The sequence below is a fragment of the Bombus vancouverensis genome, unplaced genomic scaffold (genome assembly GCF_051014615.1).
Source record: "Bombus vancouverensis nearcticus unplaced genomic scaffold, iyBomVanc1_principal scaffold0022, whole genome shotgun sequence".
NCBI classification, from domain to species: domain Eukaryota; kingdom Metazoa; phylum Arthropoda; class Insecta; order Hymenoptera; family Apidae; genus Bombus; species Bombus vancouverensis.
In genome coordinates this window covers 1,685,447-1,703,129 of record NW_027468913.1, presented here as the reverse complement: position 1 = coordinate 1,703,129, position 17,683 = coordinate 1,685,447, and the positions used below count along the sequence as shown (strand labels likewise).

The window sequence follows — 17,683 nt, the reverse complement described above, 5'->3', positions numbered from 1 at the left end:
GTAGTGATTACTGCGAAGGAGGTGCGATACCTGTAAATAAATACAGAATAAAGAGTATTGGGACAGATGGTTTCATACGGCATATATTAAATTGAAGTGAGATGGTGTTTTTCTTTAAACCCGGGGGGGGGAGATATTTTATTTTATTTTATTTTACTTTACTTTACTTTATTTTATATATATATATTAGGCAATTTTCCTTGTTTAGTGCTTGTTTATTGTTCAGTTCTTGTTTAGTGCTTGCATTACTTATGTCGATTCATTTTAAGTGCTTTTTCCTTTTTGTTTTTTTTTACTATTTACATTTTGCTTTTTACTTTTTACTTTTTCTTATTATAAGCAAATGAGGGGGACATATCTGCTTCTGCGAAGTAGAAAATAAGGTTGACACTTGCATAGACTTTGCGTTGCAGGATTGATACCTATGATAATAAAATGAGAATGAATCTAGTGGGTATATCAGTTGGCGAGGAAGCCGGGTACTTACTGCCTACTGCTCATAAGAACTTGTAAGAAATTATTAGGAGTTAACGTGTGGGGTCATAATACCGGTAATTAGAGATGAGATACCGGGGGATGTGAGATGGTGCGCCGTTTGTAGACAATGACGGAGGAGAGGGACATGCCACGCGCGGCCGAGTTGCTAGTGGTTAGGCGGATCGCGTAAGTACCTTTTCGTATGTTTCTTCATTGGATACAATGAACGAAGGAGGATTAAAATGGCATGAGAATAGACGCACTGTTACGCCTCGATGCCGATGCAAGTTAGTAAAAGTTGTCAACAATTATCAATTGGTAATCGGGAAATTATCAATTGGTAATTGGTAATTGACGCAGTATATGATCACACACGACGAGGTACATTTGTTTGTTAGATGTTTGTACTCGTAGGGCCGCGACACTTTACGGTCGCGCGATGCGTAATATTTAATTAAGACATGCACGTGGGATCTTGCCCGTTGAAACGCTAGGAAGCACGCGCTAGCGTGCGTGACGCGCATGAGATGTGGTTCGCTGTGAGGTGGTATGGTGATAGGTGCGTAAGGAACTACTCTTGGTGTTTTTAACGAACAATAGTTTATTTAGAACTAATCAACAATCAGAGTTAACAATTAACAATTAACAATTACACTTAACAGACAATTGGTAACAACTAACAAATAACGATAGACACCGAGAGATCATTCGACGCGTTGCTATGCAAATAATACCGAGGAGTTACACATTTAATGGCGTAAGACAGACTGCCTGTGCTTTTGTTTCGGATCGCGCAGATTTTTCCCTTCGTAGCCCATCGATATCGTAGCCCAGTGCTGGCACGTGTATGCTCTTCCGAGAATTCGGCGGAAAGAGTGTGAAGATATCGATGGTTCATTGGGCACGTCGGTGTTGCGCTTTGGCGGCGTCGCGCTTTGTATCCGGAGCCGTTGAAAAGTTCCGTGGCCCATGCCGCCACAGCTGCGTCGCCATGTGGCGTCGCCACCTCACAGGCGGGTGTAGAGAACATATGGTCGGCTCGGCGTAAGCCCCTATTACGAAGAAATAAAGTCGGGTCGACGAGAGTTCTATTTAGATATCTTTTCATTATTTTATCGAATTATGCTGCTCGAGCCGGGATCCCTTTTGTAAATAAGAAGCAAATGAATGATGGTTAGCTGCGTGGCGTGGAGATATAATGGAGTTGTGTGACGACTAATAGGAGAACGCAACTGGAGGTGCATTTATTTAATTATTTATTTATTTGTTTATAAACCGTTATTGGTTATTTATTATTAGTTATTAACTACTTAGTGATATGATTTTTAGTATTCCTTAGGCATTACTGGTTATTATTTAATTATTAGTCGTTCACGTAACTGATTATTTTATTGATTAGTGATTATTATTAGTACGATTATGGGAGGCTTGGTTGACGATTTGGCGACTTTTTGGTCTACGAGTGGATATATTTGGACGGTTTTGAGCAAGGTTGTTGACGACTATGGCTATTTCCACGGACTTGAACACAAGTTAACAATATGGATAAGTTGAATAAAGAGAAAACAATTACGGCGCCTCCAGGTTTCGGAACCTCCAGACCCCGTCGGTGATTCGAGTAGAGTGCCAGGCTCGACCCGACGGTCATCATACGACTGGGCGAACGACGAGAGGAAGGTCGGTTCCAGGACCTCCTCTCGTTCGGTAAATACGACCGGGGACCATAATAGCTGCAAGGAGAGCGACGGTGAAGTCGCGAATGGCGGCGCGAAGATGAGTGGAGGGAGTAAAGGAAGTTCTCGATCACCCAAGAAGAACACAAAACTCCTTGAGTTTAGAGACGACTTCAGCGAAGGAATGGAAAAGAAGGACCTGGGCATCCAGAGTATAAGTAGCGGTAGGGCGCTACCGAGAGTGACGGTGATTGCAACAGGAAGAGGTAGTTTCCTGGTTCCCGTAATGAGAGGAGTTAAAGGTGAGAAAAGCACCTCTATGGTAACGTGGTTCAGTATCGCCGCGAAAGCAACGAGTGAAACAGCAACGAGGGTAGCGTCTCCGAAGGGGCGGAAAGCAGCTGTAACGCCACGTCGATCACAGGAAAATTGAAAAGGCTGAGAGAGACGCAAATGAAATCGGTGTCGAAAGTTGCAAGGAGGGTCGAGAAAACCCCGGAACAAAAGGTGGAGGAGTGCGTGATGGTCAAGCCTGTCGAGATCGAGGAGATGGTAGAGCTCATGAAGGGAGCCTACGAGGATCTGAAAAAGGCGGTAAGAAGACTACACCTCATCTCCAAGAAGGATCCGAAAATTCATGAGCTTACTTCCGCGGCTAATAGCAAGGCGGATGAAGTATGGGGCAAGCTTATGACGATGGTACACAAGAAAGGAAGGAGAGGTAGGGGAAGAGTGGAGAGACCTGAGGAAGTAGGGGTATTCACACAAACCTCTCCTCTGTTGGAGGAGATAGGAAGGGGAAACGGGGACAGCAGAAGAGGGTTGTCCTCAGAATCCAGAAACAAAAGGAAGACGGTCTCTCCGCTGGAAATCAAAGACAAGGAGTATAACAAGAGAATATGAAGAGGCGATACCTCTTATGCAGAGGTATGCGATTCAAAGAGGAGGGGTGCTATGGACACCAGATATGTTGAATCCTGCGAATCCGGGGACGAGTGGATGGTCCAAAGGAGCAGGAGGGGGAAACGTAGGATACAGGAAAAGGGAAGAAATGACAAAGAGGACCGCGGACCACCGCCGCTGACGTCTACCGAGAACCGAGGGCCGAAGATGCTGAGAGCCCGTAGAAGGCCCGAGGCCATCCTTATCAAAGTAGGAGAGGGTAAGGATTGGCTTCAAACATATAAAGAGCTTACGGCGGCGAAGGATGTCCTTAAGGAAAGCTCGGGCATTCGTAAAACAAGAGCGGGGGACATCCTTATACAAATGAGGGCGGACTGCGAGGTGAAAGTCGCTACCAATATGATAAATGAGATTATTGGCAATAAGGTGCGAGCGACGCCCTTACAAGACAAGGTGTCGGTGGAGATAAAGGAAGTGGGTCCGCTGGTGAGTAAGGAGGAGCTCGTGGAATCCTTGTAGAAAGAGCTTAAAATCATAGATATCGGGGAACTGGAAGTTATGGCGATGAGAAGGGCGCCGTGGGGCACGCAATCAGCGATCGTTGTTCTGCCAAAAGCGTACATCGATAAAGGCGGCGACAATATTAAGATTAGGACGGGCCTAACAATAGCCACAGCCAGGGTGTTGCCCATTGTGACAAAGTGCTATAGATGTCACATGTTCGGGTATACTTCAAACAAGTGTAAGGCTGTGAGCCCCGGAAGGGAGGTCTGTAGGAAGTGCGGAGGAAGGGGTCCCTTCCCACACGATAGCAGCGTGCCCAAATTTACCGTGCTGCGCGATATGTAGCAAGGAGACGGGTGTTAGGTTTGACCATGTGACGGGGTCCCTGACGTGCCCCGGTTACAGGAGAATGTTACGACAGGGAAGACAAGGGAGGAGATGAAAATCCTCCAGATTAACCTAAACAGATGTAGGATGGCGCAGGATCTAATGTGCCAGAACGCGATCGAGGCCAGACCGGATGTGGTAATATCCGAACCGTACAGGCAGCTACCTTACTGGTATAACGATACTAAGGGTGCTGCGTCGATTTGGGTCACGCAAAAAAACGAGCACCGAATGAAACGCTTTTCTACAGGAAGGACGGGCTAGTGGGTATTGGTGTAGGTGATATCCTCTGTTTCAGTGGTTATTGCTCCCCCAATATCAAGATTGAGGAATACATGACGTACATAAACAAGCTTGCATCGGAGATAAGGAAAGGTGTAAGCAGAAACAAGAAAGTGATTGTGGCTGGCGACTTCAACGCTAAGTCCATGTGCTGGGGAGGACAAACCACGGACAAGCGAGGAAGAATTTTGATGGAACCCTGTGCGGTTACGGCGTGTTCCCTATAATGCTGGACGATAAATGCACGTTTTATAGGAATGGAAGGACGAGTTGCCCTGACATAATCAGTGCAACAAACATGGTTAACGACCTCCACGTAAGGAACAAGGTTTTAAATGCTTTCACAGCATTGGATCACCTATACATATCTCATACGTTTAAAACGAGGACCGTAAGTGATCGAACTAAATTTTTTAAATATGTGACGAAGGGTCTTGCACCCGACATATTTTTAGCTAAATTTGACGAGATCGCTAACGTACAGAATTTTAATACGACGGACGACGCGGACAAGGCTTAACTGCTGCAGAAATGTATGGTGGAAACTTGTGACAAGATACTGAAGAAGGTGAGCTGTACGACAAACAAGAAGTACAGCAATCACTGGTGGAATGAGACGATCGCAGAACTGAGAACTCAGGATCACAAAGCATTGAGGAAAATAACTAGAGCAAGGAGGAAGGAGGACAGTGGGATCAAAGCCCTTATTAGTAACTATAAGGGGCTAAGAAGGCAGCTGAAGAAAAAAATAGCTGGAAGTAAAAAGAGAGCCTGGGCCGGATTCTGTGAGATACTAGAAAGGGACCCGTGGGGAAAGCCGTATCGCACGATTATGAATAGATGTGGCAAGAAAGGGCTTCCAAATGACATGCCTGTTAACAAGGTGAAAGAAATTTTAAAAGGCTTGTTCATTATTGGACGCAGATCGGAGCTAAGGGAGGTCGAAGAGCATGACAGGGAGGATATCACCTATAACATGAAGCAGCTTGAGGACGAAGATGTTAAGGAAATCATTGGAAGAATAAATGGAAAGAAGGCGGTGGGAATAGATGGGGTCCCAGGTGATATTGTTAAGCTGCTAGTAAACAACCGAACAGAGCTTATCACTAAGGTGATTAACAGTATTACGGACTCTGGTAGGATCCTGGGATGCTGTAAAACAGCGAGAGTAATATTGCCCAGTAAACCGGGTAGGGAACCTAAGCTCCCTAATGCATACCGCCCAATAAGCGTACTTCCGGCCTTGAGGAAAGTGTGGGAGAAATGTCTCAAGTTGATTATCGAACGATGTATGGGGGTGGACTCATTTCATAGGGGACAATATGGGTTCAGGAGAAGAAGGAGTACAGTGGACGCGATTACACAGGTGATTAAATTCGCGTCATGATTGACACGAATAGGAAATTTGGCAAGCACATTGCCTCGGTGTGCGATAAAGCGGGCATCAAGATAGGAGCATTACGAGCAATCTTACCGAATATTAAGGGTCCGCCTCGTTTGGCAAGAAGGCTATACTACAGCGTGTGGGAATCCATAATAGCATACGGTGCGCCTGTGTGGGCTGATGCGATGAAGTACGAGAAAAACAAGATCATAAAAAGGGCTCAACGAACTGCCCTGTGCATCACATCCACGGCCTACCGCACCGTATCCCTCGCTGCGCTTTGTGTATTGACCGGGAACTTACCAATCTACATTAAAGTGCGAATGTTGAAGGGGATATATGAGAGAAAGAATATCTATAAGACCCTAGCTGTTGGAGAGGAGGTGATTGAGAGGCATGCGGAAAAGAAAGAAGATCTGGAAGAAGTAAAGAAGAAGGCCTCAACGGAGTGCCAGGCGGAATGAAGCATGTATAATAAGGATAATGTGACCAGGAGATTAATAAGTAATGCGACCATATTCGCCAGGAATAGAAGAGACATCGATCACTTCACGATGCAAATGCACACGGGACACGGCATCTTCAACAGCTACCGTAAGAGGATCGGTAAGGAGGTCGACACGAAGTGTTGGGACTGTGGAGACCCGAATGATGACGCCAAGCATGTCTTATTTGCGTGCCCTAAATGGATCGACAGAAGAATCGAGTTGGAGAACTTCTTGGGTGTCAGGATAAGCGTGGGCAACTTGGTGGACACTGTAGTCACCAGGGATGAATACTGGAGGAAGTTCAGAGAGTTCTGTAAGGGCATATTGAGATATAGAAGGGATATGGAGAAGGCGATGGAGTCAGCGAATAGGAGGGGCGGCACCAGTACGCGACGATAATATGCGGCGACCCGGTTCAGGACAACTCTGATGAATGCTGATCGGCTCTGCTGGCGTTGTCCGTGTCTAATAAATCAGAGGAAAGAGGAGGGGTTTTTAGTGGGTATGACGATGTCATCTGGAGTCTCACATAACCTGGTAACGCGGGTCACTGGGTATGCGTAAATGCATTTTCTCCTCCTCGCGCGCGTAAAAAAAAGAAAAGAAAAAAAGGCGGCCCCGGGTTAAAGCTGCATCCGAAGTTTCTTGGACGTATCGAGTGGTAAAAGTCCTGCGAAATGACCGGTACATAGTGCAGCGAGAGGGCGAGCACGAAAGGCCACGTACAACTTCCACGGCAGCCGATCACATGAAGTGGTGGAATGTTGACGATAGTGATGTAAGTACGAGCAGCGATGATGAGCACATCTGAGGGCAGATGTGATTGTCAGGAAAGGCCGAATGTAATATCGTAAAGCAATTTAAATTAGAGGTCGGTTGAAATTAGAAAAAACCGTGTACGTCGTCCTTCTGTGGCTCGTTTACATTTAAGAGCGCCTATGTGACTAAAGTCACCTAGTTCTTACAGAGATGTGAGAAAAACATCAAACAACGTTAAATCAGAAAGACGGTTTCCTGTTTCAAAGTGGGACGACCGGAAGGTCAGAGTTTACAATTATTTACATAAAACTTGCGAATATCTTCTCATTTTATAAACCTTTATGTATAAAAACTCTATCCACGTTAAATCTATCTCTTTTTATAGAAACTTAATATAGAAAGTTAGTTTTCTGGATAGAAAAATTAAAACTTTAAGTAAATTCCTGTACAACGCGCAATCTACTGCGTCCCGGATACGAATGATGAGTGAACATTATCGAACTCTACGACGACCGCTTACATAGTGACGACGACGGATTAGTATTGCTCAGTGATGGGCTACGCTTCGAGCCTATAGGCGGTATCTTTACGCAATCACTGTGTAAAAGTCATTTCGTGGCATGCCCCCCTCACTCCTGCGCCAACCATTTACTCAGCCCCACAGGACCTAAAAGTAGGCCACCGTCCTGTTGTTACCATCCTGTAAAAGTAGGTCCTGTTTTGCGAACAAGTTTTCAGGACAGGAAAAGAAAGAAAAGACAATATCGTATAAAAGTACCGCTTTTGAGCGGCTTAAATTAAATTATAAACTGTAATGTTAAAAATGTAAACCCAACACAAAATATGGTATGACTACGTCGTACCGTCGCGTAGCGGTACTTTTACCAAAACCACTTTCAAACTGAAATTCGTTGTTTATTGTGACATATATAATTTATATTTTTCTTGGGCAATAAACATTATATATATCGGAGATGAGAGGACACCGGGGCTTTCCCCTTGGAATTCTTCGGAAAACCATCAATATTTTAGTCTCTATAATTTAACTCGATTCTAATTGCCTGAGGTTTATGATCGTGAGCTTGGACTCTAGGCGACAACAAGTCGCTGAACGTTTTTACCTAACATAGGGATGGAGAAATTCTATAGCTCTCCTTAAAAAAAATAGTTGTAGTGGCAAGCGACAGTAAACATTCCAACGGTTTCTGTTCCGCGGCTCGCCACACAAAGACCCTATTCTTCGGGCAAGATGATTACCAGATGTCGATGCATCTCCACAGTACATGTTCAGCTAGCCTGAGGACCCGTCTTTATTCTAACAGTCCCTAAATCTACCACCTGCTATGGGAAGATACAGGAAATCTGCATTTCTCACGAACGATGCTTCTCAAGCGCGGTTGGCATCCTTCTTCAACCACCAACATAGAAATTAACCAATTAACAGCAACGTCACTTGTCCTCACTTTCCGGACGAAGGCTTTTCTCGACGAATCCGATGATCTCGTATCCTTAGACACGCCCCATTATAGTTCTCTGCAGCATCGTCGCGACGGAAAGTCATTCTCTCGTGAGGTCGCATTAGCGAGTTACACAGCATCTTTACGTTCGGTGAATATTCTACGTTTTAACAGAGAGTTAGTTCAGTAATACTTGTACCGTAGACAAGCAAGTTGAGTACAACTTGGACTTTGGAAGAAAGCGCATTTTTGTTATTCCGTTGACCGCGGTTTCTTTATTGAACCTAAGATCATTGTCATTAGCGTCTCGAGTATCTAATTATCACGACTATTTATCAAATTCTGTAATAATTATATTTGCACTAGTAAATATCTTCTCTATTGCATAACAACAATGTCTAATCCAAATGAAGATTCGCTTCACGCCCCTAACCTTAATCATAATGTGAACCCGACATATATGTCGGAGATAAGAGGACACCGGTGCCTTCCCTCTGAAACCTCGGGAAAATCCATAAAAACATTGTAATTAATATCTACAGTTGTAATTAAACGATTTGCCGTCATTCTACCCAATTGTATTTGTTTGAGACTTGTGACAAAGAGCTTGGGCTCAAGGCGACAATTAGTCGCCGAACGTAGCCGCGGTCAACGAGACGAACCCTCCGTCTAACAAAAGCATTGAGTAACCCTATAGCTCTCCTTAAAAGAAAGATTTGTAGCGGCACGTGGCATTAAACATTCCAACGGTTTCTGTCCCGTAGCTCGACACACGCAGACCCTATTCTTCGAGTAAGATCATTGCCAGATGTCGATGCGTCTCCGCAGTAAATGTTCGGCTAGCCCGAGGGCCCGTTATAAATCTTAAGGTTTAGTTAACTAAAGTCCTTCAAACAGACAAACAGTCTTTGTCCCAACTACGGGAAGATAGGGGAGACATATTTTTCAACGAGCGGCGTTTCCCACTAGCAACTTTCCCTCGAGGGCGGCTAGCATCTTTTTCTAACCACCGATATGGAGATTGACCAATTAGCAGCAACGTCAATTTCCCTTACTTCCTAAACGAAGGCTTTCCTCGACGAATCCGATGATCTCGTGTCCTTAGACACACCCCATTATAGTTTTCCTCTGTGGCATCATCGGGACGGGAAAGTCATTCTCTCGCGCGATCTCATTGATTAAAGAGTAGCATCTTCGCGATCAGTGATTATTTCACGTTTTACTAACAAAGAATCAGACTTAGACTTTGTGAGTACGTTCTTTTGTCATCCCGTTGGCCGCGGATTCGTTATTGAGCCTGAGACCATCGTCACTAGTGTCGCGAGTGCCAAACCGCCGTGATCAATTGTCAAGACTGTAATAATTCTATCATTGGAATAAACTACACCTGTGTGTACCGTACCAATGGCTAATTCTCGTGAAGATTCATTTGACGCCCACAACCCTACTCCCAGTGCTAATCCGACATATATATATATGTAAATTCTATAGAGTTTAGAATACTAGCCGACGGTTTGACTTTCCCTGTGTTTACTGCAAGTCGGTCGAACGATATAAATAGAGAGGGACGGGGACTTAGGATAGAGAATAAAACAGGACTTCGAGAAGCGAAGATTGAACAAAGAAAAAAAGAAAAAGAAGCAAGTTAAGAGCTAGAAGGAGAAAGAGAAGAGGGATTAGAAGCGAAGAGTTCTGTGGAGATACGGAAGAAGACTTAGAAAATCGATTCTTGAGTTTTCACGAATCGATCGCCTCATTTCCAAAAACATTTCGTTACATATACATATATGTCGGGTAAGCGTTAGGTTTAGAGGCGTGTCGGAGCGGTCTAGGATGGGTGACCGCTCCGTGAGGTGTTGACGAAAGAAGGAAGGAGGCGCACCGAAGCCATTTTTCCGGGAACATCCAAGGAGCACGAGGCAGGCAGAAGCCCCCGGGACGCAGGACTACCCTGGGAAAACACCGATGGATCTGATATTTCTTATAGTCGGGTGGCGGCTGGCCGGTGCCCGCGACACTAGCCAGTTCGCCGATCCGGTGCGGAAATTTCGGAGAAGTTGGTGGCCCCCACAGAGTCCTGTGAGCATCCCGACGGATCTGATATTCTCTCATAGACGGATGGCAGCTGGCGGTGTCCGCGGCACCTGCCAGTGCGCCGATCCGGTGCGGAGAATTTTCGGAGAAGTTAGTGGGCCCCACGCCTGCCAAGACCACGTCGAACCAGGAAGAGGCGTCAGGGGACGGGGTCCCAGGATGACGCAGCAGGAGCGAGGCGCTGGGGGGCGTGGTTCCCCCCCAGCGGTCCAAGAAGAGCAGGACGCCTCCCTTCGACAAAGAAGGAGAGATAGACGCCCGGGGGCAACCGGAGTAATTCGGGAGAGATCCCGGGTGCATCTCGACTCAGGCGTCAGGACAGGCCACCGTGGAGGTTTTAGCCGGTAAGAATCCGGCACTACCCAGCGCCCTCTCCCCGGAGGGGCGCGGGGTGCCTATGAAGGTTTCCTCCACGAAAAAAAAAAAAAAAAAAAAAGGTTTAGAGGCGTGTAACGAATCTTTATTCGGACTAGCCATCGTTGTTGTACAATAGAGATTATATTTACTGGTATAAATATTGATTTTTACAAAGTTTGACAAATAACCGTGGTGATTAAACACTCGAGATATTAAAGACAATGTTCTTAGGTTCAATAACGAATCCACGGTCAACCGGGTAACTCTTTGTCAAACGTAGAATATATTTTGAAGCACAAAGTAACGTTTGCTGTGACGCTTGGTATAATACCGCACGTAAAGACGATGTGCAAACTCTCCAAGGTGATCGCAAGAATAAAAGACTGATGGAAATTTTCCTCTCCTTACGATCGCGTTTGTTCGTTGCATATTGGCCGGGGATATCAACAAAATTCCAGCCGCCGTTGCTAGGCAGACCCGCGTAGAGCCGACATTGCTCCTGCCCGGGGTTTGATTGTTAATACAACATGTGTCCCACAATATTGGCACTTCTCTGTTAGGCAAGAACGTTCATCGCGTCACCGTGGCTACGTTCGGCGACCAGTTGTGTCACCTCGAGGCCAAGCCAGTGTCACAAATCTCGGCCAAACATAATCGGATTTGTGAAGGATTGGTCGATGAATGGTTGAGTGAAATAACGAGAGCGAAATATTGCTGTCTCAGTCCGTCAAATATATTGTAGTATCGTGGAAATTAAGATATAAATTTTTTCCTGATTACTTACAATTTATTAATAATGAATTGAATATACAGGTATTAATTGGACAGAGAACGATGTTTGTTTAACTGAAACTAAATGCGATGCTCGTATCTATCTCAAATAACTTTACAGTTACTTGGCAACTCTCGTCACAACGAATCTAACACGCGCGCGCACACACACACACACACACACACTCTCTCTCTCTCTCTCTCTCCCTCTCTCCCTCCCTCCCTCCCTCCCTCCCTCCCTCTTTAGCAACTCTGACACTCGATCAATTCTCTCAACTCTACTCTCCGACGTCTCGATCAACTCTGACTCTCGCAATCCACTCACTTTTCAACTCGCATACTCTGACCTCTCGTTGTTTATTGTTTTTCTCACATCACTGTAAGAACTACGTGACTTTAGTCACATAAGCGCTCTTAAATGTAAACGAACCACAGAAAGACGACGTACACGGCTTTTTCTAATTTCAACCGACCTCTAATTCAAATTACTTTACGATAATACAATATTGTGAGTAAATAAATAAATAAATAACTAAATTATTCACAGCCTAATTCGCGAATCGTTGGTACAAATACAAGTCGCGGAATAAATACTCGATAAATACTCGGAGAAACTCTGCAGATACACTTCGATACTCGTTTATACTCGTTGATGCTCTTCGATACTGTTCGATACTCTCTCGCTCTCGATCGCGTCCGTTCATTTATACTGGTCGGGAAAGAACCGGAAAATTCGAATTCGTCTACGTTTGACGGTTGCATGTAGCGGCGACGTTATTTTGCCCGGAGTTTATTTGTTCTTACATTACTTGTAACCTAACGGTCTTGATACTCCGAGGCAAAACAACAACAGGATTTGAATTGTCCTCTGACTCGTGTGCCGCTACAGATTGAATCATAACAACTACCTCTAAGTTTTATTATTTAAGTATAGCTATAATAAATAATTTAGACTAAAGTATTGGGGATCTTCCCAAAAATTCCAAAAGAAAGGCCCCGATGTTCTTTCATCTCCGACATATACGAGGTAGTTGGTAACTGGTGGTACAAGCTTAAGGGTGGTGATTCTACGCGAAAAAAGGAGTCGAAAATGTAGAATAAAAATTTTCTTTTTTAATTTTTTTTTTTAATTTTTCCATCGAGACAACGATCTACAGTGAGATTCGTTATAACGAGACGTGATAAAGTGCACGCGTACCGAGCGAAAATTCAAAGTCGATTTTCTCGAAAACAAAGCCTCAAACGAAAAATTTTTATTCTATTTTTCGACTTCTTTTTTCGCGTAGAATCACCCCCTTTCCGCTTGTACAATGATTTTAATATCGAAAATAGCGATTATTATACTGCGAATATTTATATGAATACGTTATGTTAGAATATATGAAACATAAGGTCCTGTGAAATACGGTCAACAAACGATAAACAATTTTACACGAAGAAAAACAAGAAAAATATAAAGAATAACAGGCTTTGTTTTCAAGAAAATTGATCTTGGAAATATGTTTGAAACATGTAAATTCGGTTAGTTACCGACTAGGCAGACGGAAGTTACTTTACATGCAAAAATAAGTGAAAAATGGGAATAAAATCTGTTCACTGTTCGACACGTATCTAATTTTGCAACCTTCGATAGGCGATTCTTGTAGATTTTTGCAAGCTACACTCGAATTTGTAAACCGTTTTTTCTTTATAACTCACAATTTTCGAAAAAATCAATTTTGAAGAGAATTGCAAATTTTCAACTTTGGAAATATTTTACGTTATTATAGTAGCAGCTATTGAGTTAGGGTTGAGACGAAAAAATTCTGTGGACTCTCCCGAATAAAATGATACGTATTGTTATTGCATTGTGAACATTTAAACAAGTCTAAATAATAATTAGAGCGAAAAGGTATCTCAAACGCAACATTTCTTCTTACATTTCTTAGTTTATTGAAAAAGCTAAAGGTCTAGGAGAAAACCTAACCACAATACGCGATGCAACAAATATTTCTGCTAAGGCAAGCATCATCTACCGCATTTCATTGTCATTGGCACCTCGAGTATCTAATTACCACGATTACTTGTCAAATTCTGTAATAATCATATTTGTACTAGTAAATATCTTCTCTATTGCATAACAACAATGTCTAATCCAGGTGAAGGTTCGTTACACGCTCCTGACCCTAATCATGAATCTGCATTGTACTGCACATAAAAATTAATTCAACAATTCCGCATGACTAGATTGAGCTAAATTTTTATGTATTCAAGAATGTAAAACACACATGAAATATATTCAAAGCATACGTAATGTAGATATTTTTGCATGTTTTGTTATATTTAAGCATAAATTAATATTTCAAAACATAAGGAAAGCTAATAATAAGTGAGTTATCGTGCGCCAATATATTTCATAACAAAATAACTCTGATTCATAGATACTTGTTGACACGTTTTCAAACTCTCCTGCTAGTTATATTTTTCTCGCCTTTATACATCTTTTAACACTTCTATTAATTACCACATATACTGCTGCGAATAATTATAAACTCAACCCTATTTTCAGTTTTTTTATGATACTAAAACAAAAATTGAAAGAATCGTTTGTATAATTTCGTATTACAATATAAAACAAAACTGAAGATAGAACAAACAAAAATTGTTTCCTTTCGAACTCTGGAAAAACTTAAATTTCCTCTTAAAATTGTGTTCTTGGCTGTGAAACAATTCAATGATAATTTTGTTATCCTTTTATTTAATATTTAGTGGATTTTCCTTTATTTTTTATTGCTTCTATCAATCTGTGAGGTACACTATACACTGATTTATTAAAAAAACAGGAGAGATATTATCCAAAGAAATTATTGCCTTTTTTTGGAATTTAATGTATATATTAATTTATAAGTTAATATATGTATTAAAGAATGATATTGTTGCACTCAAATGGAGAGATTCGTGAGATTTATCAACAAAGCTCACTCCCATCATGGTACCAAGTACAAGAAATATTCGTTGCTGCTTTTACGAGGCAACAGTCATCTGGAAGATTGAAACTACTAGCTGCTCTTGCATACAATAAAGTATAGCGGATCAAATGTTTTCTTATGCCACTACAATTAGAAAAGGGCTCAAACGATACTGGAAACTTGACATTCAGTTTCTTCTGGGAATTACAGAAAAACGCTTTAATAGTTTACAAGATTACGATAAAGAAGAATACAAATAGAAAATTTAGGGAATTATTAGTTATGAAAATATTAGGGCTGATTGATAATGTAATGAAATCTTCTGTTTAACGTAGATATCATAATATTGTCATCCGAAAAAGTGCTTCTGGACTGTTGAGGTTATCTGATAGAGGAACGCGTGGATAAATTTCTAATAGAAATATATATTGAAGTAAGCTTAAGTACAGGTATAGTATATGCTGATCCAGATGATGAATTTAGCAGTGTTACATTACAATAGAATATAATAGGGAGCACGTTGATACATTGACAGCAATGGGCGTTACCAAAACATTAATCTTGGTATGTAACTCTAGTTGTAAGTTACAAGAAACAGCAATAAAAATCTACTTATAGCTCTTTTGTTTCTAGACCTTGTGACCCAAAAACAACATTTATATTCAAGGACACAATAATATGGACCTCTCCTTTTCGTTAACTTTTTTGCTTCACTAAGTTCTATTTTCACAGTAACAGCTGTGTCCAGGTCACGAGTATACAGAAGAAAAAGAAGTAGAGTTTTTCTAGAAGTAAATACTTCATCATAGACAAAACATTACATTGTAAATAATTTTTAAATAAGCCGTGTTTCTATATTACTTTTATAACAGTTTAATAGTCTTATTATTGTTGAGGATTGTGGATCTTAGTTGCCGAAATAAGCATATAGCAACACTCACATTACACATAGAAATGATATTAAAATAGTTTCATATTTATTTAATATGTGATTTACAAGATATTCGTAGATACACACTAAACGTGTCTCAGCACTCTTTTTGTCTCACAATCATTTTCTCCGTTCTTTTGTTCTACGAGACGCTGCGCACGCACATACTTCCACACACACTCATACTCACATATATGTGTTAAGGAAATTCGAGGATTTGGAAATACAAATAATTGACTATATTTCACACACAACAGCTATACATCTATATTACACTCTGAAGAACGTCTTGCACGCACGCTTGTCGCCAACCGACTATCCCAGATTCTTCTAACATCTGGCAACAGTCTTTTGTCTCCACTAAGACCTTGACGCCCTCTGACCCTTACACACACACTCTCATGTACAGTGTAAATGTATCACTTCCCGAACAGTAAGAAACAAGAAATTCTGACAGTGAAATAAATAAAAAAACAGAAAAAGATAAAACAGATAATAGGAAACTACAACGGAACAAAGAAAGCTCAAGAAAGTAGACAGTTACAACTAAAATGGCAGAGGAAAGAAACACAAGAGGAAAATTAGAAAAACACATCATAAACAGTAAAATGGCAACAAAAGACAAAGAATAGATAACAACAAGTATAAACAAAGGAAATATAGTTGTGAACACAGGGAATAAAGGCATGAAATTTGAAATCCTGAAAAAGATAGATATGTCTAGGGAAATGAGAAATTTTTTTTTTTCTTATTTATTTGTTGAAATTACAATCAATTCTCGCGTTGAGAAGAAATGAGAAATATGAAAGACAAATTAAAGGAGATAAGAAAGGCAAATAATATATTTAGTTACACCTAATACAAGATGTTAAGCTAGAGAAAAATAACAGGAGATAAGGAAATAAAATGGATAGAAAAAAGAAGAAAACTTGAAACTACAAGATAAGATAGATGAACTCGAAGGGATGACGATAAATTAAAAGTGATAAATGAAGCGAAATATATTCAAGAGATAAAAACAAAACACCATTAAAAGCTGTAACAGTTATACTTTCAGACCAGAAGAATAAGATGAGAGTATAAGTAAATGAAAAGATATGGAACATTTAAGGACATTAGATATAGCATTGCAAAGAAAGGACAAGATCATACATGATCTATCACAAACGCTATCATACTTTGAGAAAAATATATTTCTTATCTTTCTTAAAATCCTTTTTAAGAAGGAAAAATGATTTGAAACAAGAACAAAAGAAACTTTCAATCATTTTTCTTGCCTTAAATCGCAGTGTAAAAATAAAGATGAAAATTTGGGGAAATTAGGATTACATCAACATGGATTTTAGCAACAGGTTTGGAACCATGCAGGATCTTAATCCTACTACAGAATTTATCATCAATACTTTTGCGACATAAATTCCTGAAGATGGATTTCTAATATCTTCATTGGAATTTTGTAAATTTCTACCAGAATAAAATATCCAAAATTAAAGCTAGTGGTTTGTTGAATGACTTGACATATCTCATAGCTGTGTATCCTTATATTCTAGAATGAAGCTGATAAAAAATAAACAGTGTTCAATGTTATAGCGGATTGTAAAGACAATACAATGAACGAGCATACCTTGTTGTCGCGAATTGAAACGTTGCTCGTCACCGTGTGTGTCTGATTTGACGTGCAAGACATTTCCTTGCGGAAGTTGACCCTCTAGTTGTTGGCGCGAGGTTCGCCGCTAACGCTTGCTGCGATGCTGATGATGATGATGTGATCATGTGGCACTGTATGATTTACTGCTGTATCTCTGTTCACTTGATCGTCCAATACTCGTGATCCGGCTCGAAGGACCAAATGTTACGACCGTTCGCGTAGAGACGCGATCGCGAGGGAAACGTGTGAGCGGGAGACGTAAATTTTTGCTACGATTATGATAATCGACCCCGCGAATTAGTCGTTCCCCTGTTTCGTTTAGAATAACAGAGATAGTTCAAATGATTTTAACTTTGAATTAACACGGTTAATATAAACGTGTATATTTAACGATATTTAAAGTTATAATGAATACGTCACAAATGATTTAACGATGATACAATTAGTTTGTTACAGTAATTTGACCCGATTTTATGATATTTCTCGATGTATTCGTTAGACTAAGCGACTTTGATTTTATTCGTCTGAACCTTTCGATGCATTCCGTTTGAATCCTCATTTGCCATTGACTGCCCTTCCATTTTGTCCTTTGTCTTCTCTGAGATACGACCCCCACTACG

The 17,683-nt window shown here is 41.3% G+C and overlaps 1 protein-coding gene across 1 annotated transcript; it reads left to right on the top strand.

Moving 5' to 3' along the window:
- The first annotated feature begins 4,031 nt into the window (after positions 1–4,031).
- On the top strand, positions 4,032–6,074 carry LOC143304132 (uncharacterized). Its single transcript, XM_076626499.1, has 5 exons — positions 4,032–4,117; positions 4,195–4,401; positions 4,482–4,617; positions 4,756–5,552; positions 5,627–6,074. The coding sequence occupies exons 1-5, from the start codon at positions 4,032–4,034 to the stop codon at positions 6,072–6,074; spliced, it is 1,674 nt and encodes a 557-aa protein (XP_076482614.1).
- The last annotated feature ends 11,609 nt before the right edge of the window (positions 6,075–17,683 follow it).